At 39.4% G+C, this 13,865-nt stretch overlaps 1 protein-coding gene across 1 annotated transcript in view; it reads left to right on the top strand.

The window, feature by feature from the left end:
• The window catches only part of CNOT10 (CCR4-NOT transcription complex subunit 10), a 46,901-nt gene that overhangs the window by 12,993 nt on the left and 20,043 nt on the right, over positions 1-13,865 (top strand). Inside the window, exons 8-13 of the mRNA XM_090046454.1 lie at positions 636-753; positions 3,144-3,293; positions 4,694-4,896; positions 8,609-8,730; positions 9,594-9,770; positions 12,516-12,596. Coding sequence (XP_089902580.1) covers positions 636-753; positions 3,144-3,293; positions 4,694-4,896; positions 8,609-8,730; positions 9,594-9,770; positions 12,516-12,596 — 851 coding nt within the window. The remainder of the gene's footprint in view (positions 1-635; positions 754-3,143; positions 3,294-4,693; positions 4,897-8,608; positions 8,731-9,593; positions 9,771-12,515; positions 12,597-13,865) is intronic.

Raw genomic sequence — 13,865 nt, 5'->3', positions numbered from 1 at the left:
TTGGAATTTGTCTTTTAGATTGTCTAGGATCCTGTATATGCACTTAGGACATTATTTGTTGTTCTTAATGATTTAACAGTAAGAATGAAGCACTGTGTAAATGAATTCTTAACTATGTTTTATAATACTCTTAATGGAGCCAGTGAGTATTGCCATACAAAGAGTAATTCCATACATAGTATAATCATCCAAGAAAAGTTAGGGAAATCCCAACTCCATTGAATTATTGGGAACCTTAATGAACTTGAGTAGGTTTTTGTTTACTTTTTTCATCATATATAGGATGAGATCACTCCATAGTAGATATGTAAGAATAATAATTTGGGATATTAAAATTGTTTTTGTTGCACTGTCTGTCGCTCATGTAGAGGCAGCCACTGTGTATGTTAAAGCAGTTTATTACAATTCTAGGCTTTTTAAAGGTGATTATGAAAACATTCAGTAATGAGTCAATTAATTAGCGGCATATTGATCATGTACCTGAGACAAATGTTGCTGCCTTAAAATAAAAAGGCCATTAACCCTTCTATTTTAAAAATAACAACAGTTGTCAATAACTTCCTAGAGCAGTATACAGCTCTATCAAGAGGGTGCTTAAAGCAATTTATTAATTCACTTTGTTGTTTTCTTTTCAGTCTGCTCCTTCACTCTTTCTTAAGAGTAATTTTGAATATCTGAGGGGCAATTATCGGAAAGCAGTAAAACTGTTAAACAGTGCAAACATTGCTGAGCATCCAGGATTCATGAAAACAGGTAAAACATAAGACCTCATTCTGCAAGCATTTATAAATATGAGTAGTCTAAGTTCAATGAGATGATTCATTACCATTTAAGTCAAATGTTTGTATAAGTGCTTGAAGGATTAAGACCTTAAATACCAAGGTATTGATTTCCCTTGGCATCTTTCCATATCCTCATGCCCAGCCAGCAAATACAGTTTGTTGTGGGGGGGGGGGTGTTGTTTTTTGGTAGTGGTGTTTTTTTTTAAAAAAAAAAAAGTCTAAAACTAACTTAGTGGCTATTTAGGAAAATTACTACACACAAGGATATGAATTGTTGTTGTTAACATCTGTGCTTGGGCCAGTGGAGACTAACAATAGCATTGTAGGGTTGCTGCTAGACAGTAAGGTTTTGTGTTCCACCTAGAGCACTCTGCAGCGTGAATTCAAGTTTGCATGAAGTATTAGGTGTATATGTATAACATATATATATTTTGTATATGTATAAATAGCTTTTCTTAAAAAAAAAGTTTTCTTTCAAGTGAAATGAATGGCATGTAAGTAATATACTAGATTTGGTAATTTATAACATGAAGTGAAGAAATGGGAAAACTCATGCAAAATCTAAATTTCAGTTTTATACAACAAAAATTGTTGTTCCTTTATGAGATGTAAATGTTAAAGTTGTTAATTACATCTCTTTCTACTTAATTTTATGTTTTATGATAGATTGGTCTTCTGAAACACCATGAAACTCTTGCATCATAAATAGCAGGGTGGTGGTGGGTAGGGATTAGAGGGCAATCTGGGAGAACACAACAAATATTTTTGGGGAAGTGTTTTTGTTTTTTGGGTTTTTGTTTTTTTGGTTGCTTTCCTTTTATACAGTAAGTGAATGTGGGTTGGGAATTGATGTTGGGTTGGGTGGTGGGATGCTGTCCTTGGTCAGAGACCAGGGGAGCAGGAAGGAGGGCAGAGATGCATTTGTGTGTTAAATTCTGTGATTTTGAAGTTTTCATTGCATCTTCTTCAATATTTTATTGTTTTCTATACATTTTTTGTCTTGTATTGCAAACTGCCCTGAGCTTTCTTTGGGAAGGGCAGCATATAAATTAAATAAATAGATAACTAAATAAGATAGGAATATGCTGAAGAAATTATAGTTGGATATTGGCAATCACAGAATTTGCCCTGGGAATATCGCTTCATTTACGACTATAGTAAAATCAGAACAACTGCAGTAATTGGGACTGACCTCTGCATAGTTAGGAAACCATGCAGTTAATCAGTAGTCTCTCAATATGATTGAAAAAGGCATGTCATGGCTGGTTGGACTGACTGTGGCAAGGGGAGTGAGTACTTGTGGCCTTAACTCCTTGCCTGCTGGCTCAGATGCAATAGCTTTTTCATCCATGGCGAGATGCTAGATCTGGAGGTGGCCTGCAAAAAAGCCCTATGGTCTGGATGTGGCTTGACAACTCATTTCAGTTTGACACTTCTGATTTAAAATATGGAAACTCAATAGTTTTTCATGATTTTGTAATGCTCTCAACTGGCAGTTACCAGTAAATAAGTAAAAACCTAAATTTTTTGTCTTGCATGTTTACAATGCAGAATATATCCAAGAAAGACTGAATTCTCAGTCTGAAAAGACTTCATTTCTTTGGCTTATGTTGTTGGGTTAGCATGTTTGTTTATTTTATACAACAGTGGCAGATAATGTCATTGAAGAATTCCTTTCTTACAAGAACCATCCGTCAGAAAACTGCAAGTGTTTACACATGAAATGCTAGGAATTTTCAGATTGATGTGATTTAATCCTAAATCTGCCCAAGTGGTTTTATACTGTGCTGCTTTAAATACATTGATACATGAATCCAACAAACACTTGATACTTTTAACTTGAAATTATTTAATGGATACAGGCATACCTCAGAGATATTGCGGGTTCAGTTCCAGACCACCGCAATAAAGCGAATATCGCAATAAAGTGAGTCACGCAAATTTTTTGGTTTCCCAGTGCATGTAAAAGTTATGTTTACACTATACTGTAGTCTATTAAGTGTGCAATAGCATTATGTCTAAAAAAACAATGTACATATCTTAATTAAGAAATTCTTTATTGCTAAAAAATGCTAACCGATGGAAAAATGGTGCCAATAGACTTGCTTGACGCAGGGTTGCCACAAACCTTCAATTTGTAAAAAACGCAGTATCTGCGAAGCGCAATAAAACGAGGTATGCCTGTATATTCAAGGGAAACAAAATGGCATACAGAAATAGCAGGGGGTTCAAACGTTGATTGGTTTTAACATCATGACCTGATGGGAGATGTTGTGTTGTATTGCAGTACTTCATACCATAATCACTTGAACTATTAAAATGTGTGACTTTTGTTAACCTGATCTTTTGCTGTTGTCACAGGCGAGTGCTTAAGGTGCATGTTCTGGAACAACCTTGGCTGCATCCATTTTGCAATGGGAAAGCACAACTTAGGAATTTTCTACTTTAAAAAGGCCCTGCAGGAAAATGATAATGCATGTGCACAACTAGGAACGGGTAGCACAGATCCAGGTAGGGCTTGTAGCATGAAGAGGAATGGTAAGGGAAGGATCCTCAAATCAAATTACTACTGTGAGCTCTACAATAATACCTTTTTGGTTAACTACTGTTCGGCAATCTTTGAGGGAAGATGAGAGGAAATGGAGCTGGTAATGTACTTTGAAGTCGGGATATAATTGCTGTCAAAAGTAGTAGCATGCACTTTATCATCTATTTTCTCCCAGGTTTCAGACCACTTGGGAAGCCTTGGTAATTATTTCTAGACTTGTTTTATAGGCTTTTGATTGTCAATCAAGAATATCTGGAATAACCACAGATTTCTTGATGTTGTGGACAAATTGCCAAGACTTGGAAATGCCTCTCGTTTTTTCTTTTGAAAGTTGCCTTAACCATGTGGTGCTTTTTTAATAGAAACTTAGAAACTTACTTGGACCGTGTGGTTTATGTGAATATTCACATTAAATTTAATCATACATCATACTTGACATTTTCTGATTTCATCTTTAATTTACAGAAAAGTGAAGCAAAGCCTGATAAGTTGGTGATATAGTGTGTCTTTTTAACATGTCAGATGAATAGCAATTGACTGGAATCCCTTTTATTTATTTAAAGCAAGAACTCATATCGAACCTACTCTGTTAAATTCCCACTTTGCCTGTAACCATGTGCTTTAAGTATCCTTGTGTAGGTCATGGTGAGGCTGCCTTTGTGCTGACATTACAGTCTGAGGCCATTTGTTATAATCTATTAAACTAGCAAAACAGATATTTTGTCTTTATTTTTTTAAGGCCAAACTAATATGGTAATTAAAAAAAGAGAATAATAAAGAAGGCAGGTGAATTCATAGCAATCTGGGTTAGTGTGTCTCCTGTATAATACTAACTTGAGAAATTAGTTTAGAGTTTATTTCATCATTAGCTGTCTGCTGTGTGATTTTGATTAATAAGTTAACCTCCTGTGTTCAGGTTCAGTTTTAGGGGAAAAAATGTTTTTTCCTGACTATAAATCCATAGCTACAGATAAAGACCTTTTTACTGAACCCTTCTTCAGAATCTAATAACCAATGAAAGGACCTGGAGGTTTAAATAGATTAAAAATACTAAAATAACTTAATTGAAAAAAAAAATCTGACTTTGTTTATTACATGCACTAAAATATTGTAGGTGCAAAAGTCAGGACTTAAAGGGCATTTGTAAGTTGGCCCTGTGTATAAGTCAAGCGCAGTGTTTATATTTTTTTAAAGTGAGGAAGAAAGGTAGAAGATAATGCAGCATATGCTAAGGAAAAAGGGGAGAGGATCTGTTCTGAGATGGGTGGAATCTATTTACAGAAGGACAGTTAGTGAGTTTTATATAATGAAGTTTATTAACAGGGCTCCATGAACTTAAAATGGATGCCTATCTTTCTTACAGGCAAGAAATTTTCCGGGAGACCTATGTGTACGCTGCTGACTAACAAACGGTATGAGCTGCTGTATAATTGTGGAATTCAGCTTTTACATATTGGGAGGCCCTTAGCTGCTTTTGAATGCCTGATAGAAGCTGTCCAGGTTTATCACTCAAACCCACGCCTTTGGTTGAGACTAGCAGAATGCTGCATTGCTGCCAATAAGGGGGTAAGTACATTCGCTTAAGATTTTCTTAACATCTCTTGCATATTTTAAATAATTACCATGACATTTTTAAGGAAGAGTGATTTCCATGATTGGAACTGTCCCAGGTTAGAAGTATGAGTCTGTAACACTTGCTTAAGCAAATAATATAATGCTGAATTGATAGTGAGCTCCCAATGTGAAGAGCTTATTGTGCTTTACAACAATGAAAATCAGTATCTCCATTTAGAGCTCAAGGTCCAGAGAGTAAATACTTTTCTGAAGTCCCAAAAATGTGGGAGCTATTTTGTTATGGATAACAGGAAAGCCATGTAAGTTAAAGTGTTTCCTTCTTAAAGTTAAAAGTATTATACATGGTAGACTAGTTAAACATGATTTTGCTGTAGCAATTTTGAATATTGCATTTAGGGTATACTTAATAGTATTGGTAGCTGTATTCAATGCATCTGCAGCTGACTTTTTTTTCTCTGGGGCTCAGGTTCTATTTCATTTTGCACTGAATTTATTTTGGGACTGAAAGCAGTTATAAAGAATTAATCATTCAGCTGTATTTGTGCAGTGTGGCTTCATCTTTTAGCAAGACACAATATAGACCCCCAGGGTGATAACAATTAAAATGCAGTATTGCTCAAACTACACTGATTTATTGTTTATCTCTGAATCTGATGGTATCTAAATTTATAGGAAGTATTGCACTAGTTCTGACAGATGGTCTGTCTAGTCCAGACATGGGTGAAGCCCAACCTGCGGGCTGAACTGGGCCCATGGCAGACTCCATTTCACAGCAGCCCCTACCTGCATCACTGCAGTGGGTTTCCATGGAGACCCCAGGAGCAGGAGCACTATGACTGTGCAAGGCCAGGATTTTTGTGGAGACTGGCCCCAGTGGCACTGTCAGGGCATGCAGGGTGGGGAGCAGCCCCGGGGCTGGAATCTTGCAGCAGTGACGGTGTAGTCCAGAGCATGCCACAGGCAGCAGATTGCAGCTCTGCCCGGGCTCCGGACCACACTGTCACCACTGCAAGATCCCAGTCCCAGCCCCTGAGTGGCTCCCTGCCCCACCACAGCACCCCTGCTCCTGGGGTCTTCATGAAAACCGACTGCAGCAATGTGGACAGGGGCTGCTGGGAAATGGAGTCTGGCTGCCGGCTGGATCCACCATTTTGCCCACCCGTGGTTTAGTCTGAAGTCTTATGTTTGATCGTGGTCAGATACTTTAGAGGAAAGTTGCAGAAACCTTGGAGGAGTCTGCAACATATGGTGAGATCTGACCTGTGCACATGGAGCTTCAGTGGGAGACAGCTTTGGGTGTAGCTTGTCCCATGGAGTGCCCATCTACTTGCCCACTGCTGAACTGGAGTTAGTCATTCTGGCCTGCATCCACAAAAGATTGCTTACCCCTATTGTGGAAGAGTATTAAGGAATAAGTGGCCCAAAAGGAAGTTTCTTTCTAACCACCATCAATTAGCAATTGCTATGTGCCCTGATCCATGAGGGTTGCGTAACATTTTTAATCCTAACATATATTTGTAAATTTATAATCTAGTTGGTCTTGTTTGAACTCTTAAAGTAAAGGTGTAACTACATGTGGAATTTTAAACTGGGCATAAGCAACAGATCACACTCTTGATTTTTGGATGGAATCCTGGCTTACGGCTTTTTCTTTTCCACTTAGCCAGAACTGATGCAGGCTTTCTTCCTTCCCCATTCTGATTGCTGTGACCTTTTTCCTCCCTGATTTCTGTGGAATCAAGGCCGTCTGTTTCAGTTCTGCATCTTCGCTGCTCATTGGCACCATTCCACACAACACCTTTTGAAGCCTTTCATTAGGTCCTCCTCTTTCAAAGTATCAGTTCAAAGTATCATGCCAAGGGTAATGATGCCCCCCCTCTACCAGGCAGATGGTACCATGTTGAAACACACTGCCGCCCTCCAAATCGTAAAGCTAGTTATCTTGGATATATTGCATGTGAGTGTGACCAGCACAGGTGGGAGACTTGTGCCACACACACACACAGCAGTATAGTGTGTTTCAGCACGGGACTGCGTGGTGCAGGAAATTGGCAGCATACAGACACGCCTGACATGCCCTCTGACACTAGCACTCTTTCCTGCCTAGGCAGGGGATTGGACTCGATCTGTTGAGGTCCCTTCCAACCCTAGCATCTATGAATCTATGCTAAGGTCAAAGTGTTTGCTTTTTAATGTCCAATTTTACTGGCTTAAGACCTGATTATCCAGAGTCCTTAATAGTATTTTGCACTTTATATGGTTGCAATTTCCTGCACCAACCTCCTACTCAGAAAGTTTTTCCTGATATTCAACCTAAACTTGCCTTGCTGCATCTTGAGACCTTTCTCCTTGTTCTGTCGTCTGGCACCACTGAGAACAGTCTAGCTCCATCTTCTTTGGAATCCTGCTTCAGGTAGTTAAAAGCTGCTATCAAATCCCCTTCTTGTTCTTCTCTTCTCTAGACTAAATAAGCTCAGTTCCCCCAGCCCCTCCTCAGAAGACGTGTGCCCTAGCCCCCTAATCCTTTTTTGTCACCCTCCGCTGGACTCCCTCCAACTTGTCCACATCCTTTCTGTAATGAGGGACCGAAAACTGGACACACTACTCCTGATGTGGAGTCACCAGTGAACCACAGAGGGGAATAATTACTTCCGTCTTATCTGCTGGCTACGTGCCTTTTAATGCAGACTAGCATGCTGTTGGCCTTCTTGGCAGCAAGCGCACACTGTTGACTCATATCGAGCTTGTTGTCCACTGTAACCACCAGGTCCTTTTCTACAGAGCTGCTGCTTAGCCAGTTGGTCCCAAGCCTATAGTGGTGCATGGGATTCTTCTGTTGTAAGTGCAGGACTTTGCACTTGGCCTTGTTGAACCTCATGAGATTTCTTTTGGCCTAATCCTCCAATTTATTTAGGTTACTCTGAAATGACTTTGCTAAATGCTGTTTTGTACACCTGTGTGATCTTATTGCTAACAGATTGATCTTTTGCCATGAATTGCCTACTAAGAGATTTAATGCTGTATTCATTCTTTTGAGATAATGGCCAATATTTCTGACACCTTTCCAGATTATTATGTCTTTATGAAGTCAAAGTGTGGACTCGAATGTGTGTTTCTCTCTCCTTCCTTCTCTCTCCATCCTAGGAGTTTTTAATATTGTTTTTCAGTAGCAGTATTAACACGTTTAGTATAACTTTGGATATTGCTACAGTTAGGACTTAAGCTCCCTATGAAATGGGTTGAGACCAATGAGCAGCATTTTCAGATGCTCATTTTAAAACTGTGTAATGTGATTGGTGTCATTGGTTAACAGTAGTTATTGCTAGGTTGCAGTATTATTCAGTTGCATTTTATGTGGGTTTTTTCTTTGTCCTAGTATTTCAAAGCTGTGTTGTTGTTTTTTTAAAAAAACGGTTTATTTGTTTTACTGTCATTTTTCTTTCACAGCAAAAGGAAAACTAGATCAATTGGCCATTATATAGTGTCAGAATTATCAGAGTTAGGGTATGTATAGTAAACCTCTCTGCCTTATAAGGGGAAAAAAACATTGTAGAGTTCCTTAATCTTCATATTTGGTCCTCTACCTTTCCCAGACAAGTTAGACAGACTCAAAATGTATGTAATTTGCTCTCCCAGCCTTTAAAGCTGTTTGTTCAACCTTTTTGATTTAATCAGCTTCTTTTGTATTTTCTTCTTTCTTTAGACATCAGAGCAAGAAACAAAGGGTCTTCCAAGCAAAAAGGGAATTGTGCAATCCATAGTAGGTCAAGGCTATCACCGTAAAATAGTCCTAGCATCCCAGTCCATACAGAATGTTGTTTATAAGTAAGTATATTTTTCTGTACCCTTTCTTCCATTCTGTAACTCAATTATATGTGTAGGGCTGTTCACCAGGAAGCTTTTTAAATGAATGTGTGCTCAAGCATGAGTAACCTTACTTAAATGTGTTCCTGTTGATTGATACAAGATTATGTAGGTGGTTAAAGTTAACTTTGTGTTGAAATGTTTTTAGAAGCCTGGGGTCCGAGTCTCTCTTGTTAGTGTAATGGCCAGCAGAGGGCCTGCTTGTGTGTTTAATGAAGCTGAAGTTTTAACTGGCTGTAACTCCATCTCTGCAATTCATGTTTTCCAGTTAGTTGTATCCATTAATTTGTTTTACAAGAAGGGAAATGCTTGCCAATAAACTGTTCTAGAAAGTAGTTTGGAAGAAGAAGGAAGCCAGTAAGTTTTCTCTAAAACTTTAGAGCTTGTTAGTTATATTGTCTTCTCTTGTAAGAGCCACAATATTTCAAGAAGTGATATGATAAATAAATTGTTTGTACTTCTCAAATGCTGGAATTTATTGGCCACAGTATCATGTATACATGGTCTTATTCTTGCATGTCTTGCCTTTTTGTACAAGCAGCAATGCTTGAATCCAGCTCTGTATGAAGAAGTGCTACAAGTATTCTGTTAGAGGAAAACACAATTTGTTCACATTTCGTTTTTTAAACGAGTAGGACTCCTATGCCTGAAGTGCTCCCAGGATCAAGCTCTGAAGTAGAATGTGAAGGATTTTGTAGTCTGCAAAAAAGGAAGCTTAATTCTCCACTGGTTTCATAGGATAAAGTTCTTGTGTGTTTTTCTGAATTTGCTTTTTAGAGCTCTTTGTGTCTTAATATTTACCTGTTAATTTCCATCCTTCTAAGTGATGGCCAGTCCTCAGCTATCCCCGTAGCCAGCATGGAGTTTGCAGCAATTTGTCTAAGAAATGCCTTGCTGTTGCTGCCCGAAGATCAGCAGGAGTCAAAGCAGGAAAATGGATCTAAAACTAGTAACCAGTTGGGGGGGAATGCAGAGAACAGTGAAAGCAGTGAAGCATGCAGGTAAACAATAGATGTTTTAGTTGCATCTCAAACTCTTCTGTCCGCCACATGTGTAATTGACATTCTGTGCCTGCTGGCTAGCCTGTGTGATGCGCTGAAAAATGGGAGTGCAAAATTTGAATCTCAAAAGCACACTGAGGTCTCCATGAAATATATATACAGTTAGAGCAGTAGTAGTTTTTAGTATTTGTAAGCAAACTTGAGGAGGAAAAATGGATGACTGGAATTTCACCAGTAAATGGAAGGGAATAAAACCTAAACAATTAAATCATCCATTTTACAGTTGTTTTCACTGTACATTTTTTTATTTGCCTTCTGTGAATACTAAATACATATTTTGTTTTCCCACACACCCTTGCAGTGCACAGTATATTGTATTTTTCTAATTCTAAGTGAACTCTCAATTGTTACAGTGACATAAGGTTTTTCCCCTCTAGTTATGCTTTTTAGTTGATTTAGTGTGTATTTGTGTCTAACAAGTTATCTGTATTTGCTCAAATTGGTCATGTGTACAGCCCAAGAGTCATCTTTACTGTTTTGCTTGTTTCTGAATTGGATAGAGATTACATTAGTAGGTGTGAGAGAGAGAAACAGAGTTGGCATTTGCAAGAATAACATAAAATGACATATTTACAAAAAGAATTTTAGAACAAGCTCCATTGGCTTACCAAGTTTGTAATAACTTATAAAGCTGACTTTCTAGAACCAAAGTCAAGAGGACTTTGGTTCTCCCTCCCTCTCCTTCTTCCTACACACACTTTTTTGAACTTCCATAAAACATCTGGCATGTTACAGAAGTGTACTGAAAACTGTGCAGCAAAACTTTCTTGGTTTCTGTGTGTACTGTCCTTATGCCATGAACCCCCTCCCTTTTCTGTAGCATAGTGAGGAGAAAAAAACTGTAAATCTAGCTCTGGAAGAATGGCAGGTAGTCTGGAATTTACAGTCCTTTTAACAAAATGTTAATAAAGTTGCATCTCTTAAATTCTACTTCAAATATATATTCTAAAAGTGTGGTAGACTCGTGTAGCAATTTAGCTCTTAAGCTGTTTGCTTAAATGAAAGGTAGGGTGTTTAAATGAAACCTCCCACCTGTAGGGTTTTTTTTGCTTGCATTTAGGGAAGATGATAAAAAGAAATTACCCCCCCCCTTAGTAATCCTCGATGAGCACAGTCCAACCATTATCATTTCGTTTGAGGGGTTTTTTCCCAGTATGGCCTTTTACCTTAATCAGAGTGAGGAAGAAAAAGTATGTGCTGTACAAGAGGATTTCTTACTGTCTCAAGATCACAGGCTGCTACAGTTAATGTAATCACTGCCTTCCCTCCCAAGGGTCGCAGTTGACCATAGGATCCAGTAACTAAAACTATTCCTGAACTTACATTACTAAGTTTTCAAATGCTTCCTTTCTGTTTCTCCCAGCTGGGAACCTTCCTTGTTTGGAGGAGAAGGGACAAACAAAGAACCAGAAGTACAATTCATGTGGACCGTGTATGACACAAAACTGTTACGCACAGTGAACTGTGGCATAGATTCCCTTTAGTGAAAAGTATGTGTGTTTGAATGCAGTGACAAAGAGATTTTTGTCCTAGATTTTTTCATCAAGAAATCAGGCTAATAAGTTTCAACAGTAATAGGTACAGGTTTTCTCCTATTCTGTACTTGCTGGTTTTGGTGTTTGCTTTCAGTGACCACGCCTCTAAATATATTTATTAGGTGGTGCTTGTGTTAAGTCAGGGGTGGGCAGTTATTTTGGGTGGAGGCCTGCTTACTGAGTTTTGGCAAGCCATTGAGGGCCACGTGACAGGCAGCCGGGGGTAGATAAATATTCTCTTAATTTTTTTAGGGGCCCCGCGGGCCAGATAGAATGGCCTGGCGGGCCACACTTTGCCCACTCCTGTGCTAAGTGGAGGTGAGGCAAAGCTCGGCTTGGGTGGAAAAAATGCTTGGTGCTTACTTTCAATTGAAAGATTTGGGCCTTCCCAAATATTTTGCTTTTTGTGCAAAAATGCAATTGTAGCCCTTTGCCACTTCAGAAAGAAACTGTTTTTTTCCAACTTTATAGTTGAATGCAGTTGTGTATTTGTCCATATAGAAAACGGTGCTTACTGCCAAAAATGGATGGGGGGGAATGGAATGCAAGTTTTGAGACAGAAATCACTCTCATTGTCAAGTATTGATGCGTATTTAAATCTTGTATTAGCACTTTACCAAAAGGAAAATGAATCTAAGCAAAACTGGACATTAGACTTTTGCAGTAGAGGTGTGTATGAAGAAATTAATGTTGTAGCGCTTCCTAGATGGGCCTTTTTACCAATTGGTAAAAAGGAATATGGCTTTGCCTTTCAGATGCATACCCCACTTGCACTTACTGCTACCAATTTTAGTACTTCCATAAGTGAATTTAAAAAAACTCTTAAAGCTGTTGTAAGGTGTCATTGATGTGGATTTTCTCTCTTTGTGGATTGATGACAAGTTGTTACCTTTCCCCACCTCCGCTCTTCCCAAATAGCAGTGATAGAAGTTTTTGAAATATTGCTAGTCCTCCATTTTTTTTGCCCAAGCCTCAATTTCAACATACTGAATCCTTTTTCTTAACAAACTGTGGATTAGTGTCGACGTTGGTTTCAGTTAGCTTTCTTTCTTTCTTTCTTTCCTTCTTTCTTTCTTTCTTTCTTGCTTGCTTTTTGTTCAAGTCTTGAAGATCACTTTTCATAATTAACAACTTGCTGTCTTCCTTTTAGCACTAAAAGTCATGAAGGAGATAAATTCATTCCAGCTCCACCTTCTTCACCTCTGAGGAAACAGGAGTTAGAAAATTTGAGGTAAGTTCTAACATTTTTAATAAAAGGAGCAACACTAACTAAAGACCTGACAGTAACTCCAGAATGTCAGACTATGCTTTTAAAGTTTTTTTTTTTTTAAAAGATTATATGCTGCACCTGAAAGTGGCATCAAAGCTAGTATACCTGGATTGAATAATTAGCAGGTTACAAGGAGATTACATAATATTAATCTAAGGAAGCTTTTGCTTTGCCTTCATGTGTCTGTGTCTCTGCCATGGAGCAGACACTGTCTATAAGCTAAGCATAGGGCAAGGGTTGGCAACATTTCAAACGGCAGGCTGGCACCTGCAACCCAGCTGTCATCATAGGCCACCTAACCCCTTTGCAGCACCCCAGCCCTCCCTGCTCTGTGCTGAGTGCTAGTTTCACGGACTCTCCTAATGAAGCCTCCACTTACAGAGCACTGTTGAAAAGCATGGCCACTAGGGGTATGCAAAGTGGGCCCTATTCATTTTGGATTTGGACCGAATCAAGGACAGTGATTCGATTCATTGATTCGGATTGCCGTCCCTGATTCGATTTGGCTGAATCCAAATCTGAAGATTTGATGCTGATTCAGAGAATTGACGATTTGGACATAAACACGGCTTTAAAAAATTTTTCTGCATACCTCTGGGTACCAGTGTGGTTTGTGAATCCTGCAATTCTGGGGCACATGGAGCATGCCACGGGGAGGGGGGGAGCACATGGGGGTTTCCCCCAGCTCGGTGATTGGCTGCAGAGGGACCCCGGATGCCCTCCCCCCAGACTGAGGAGGCACCAGTCACTGAGCCAGGAGGGTGCAGAGGGGGCGATCTGGACCGGAAGGGCTTCTGGTCCACTTCCGGGTCTGCTGCCAAGCGTACTGGGGAGCCCCCTGCGCTCCTGTGGGATGCTCCATGTGCCCCAGCATCGCAGCTCTCATGAGCCTCCTGCTACCTAGAAGTATGTGGAAAAAACATTTAAAGCTGTGTCTATGTCCAAATCTTTCTGAATCGATTTGGAGGGTTCCGGTTCAGTTTGGGGAGATTAAAGGGTCCTCTGATTAAATTTGGATTTGGAAATTCGGTCACTGAATTGGGGGCGTATCTCTGCCAGATTGAATTGGGGACCGAAGCTTTGTACAACCCTAATGGCAACTACCAGTGGGGAGCAGCTTATTTGGTAGTGAGATGGGTGGGCACAGAAACCAGTCCTCAGCAGCAGGCACCTTGAGAACAAGACTGCTTCAAGGGACTGGTGCTGCTGAATTTCACCAGTTTCCCTGGC

Source organism: Crocodylus siamensis, chromosome 5 (assembly GCF_052110815.1).
Source record: "Crocodylus siamensis isolate JL-2025a chromosome 5, ASM5211081v1, whole genome shotgun sequence".
NCBI lineage: Eukaryota > Metazoa > Chordata > Crocodylia > Crocodylidae > Crocodylus > Crocodylus siamensis.
The sequence above is the reverse complement of the archived record's forward strand: the minus strand, read 5'-3'. Positions and strand labels throughout refer to the sequence as shown.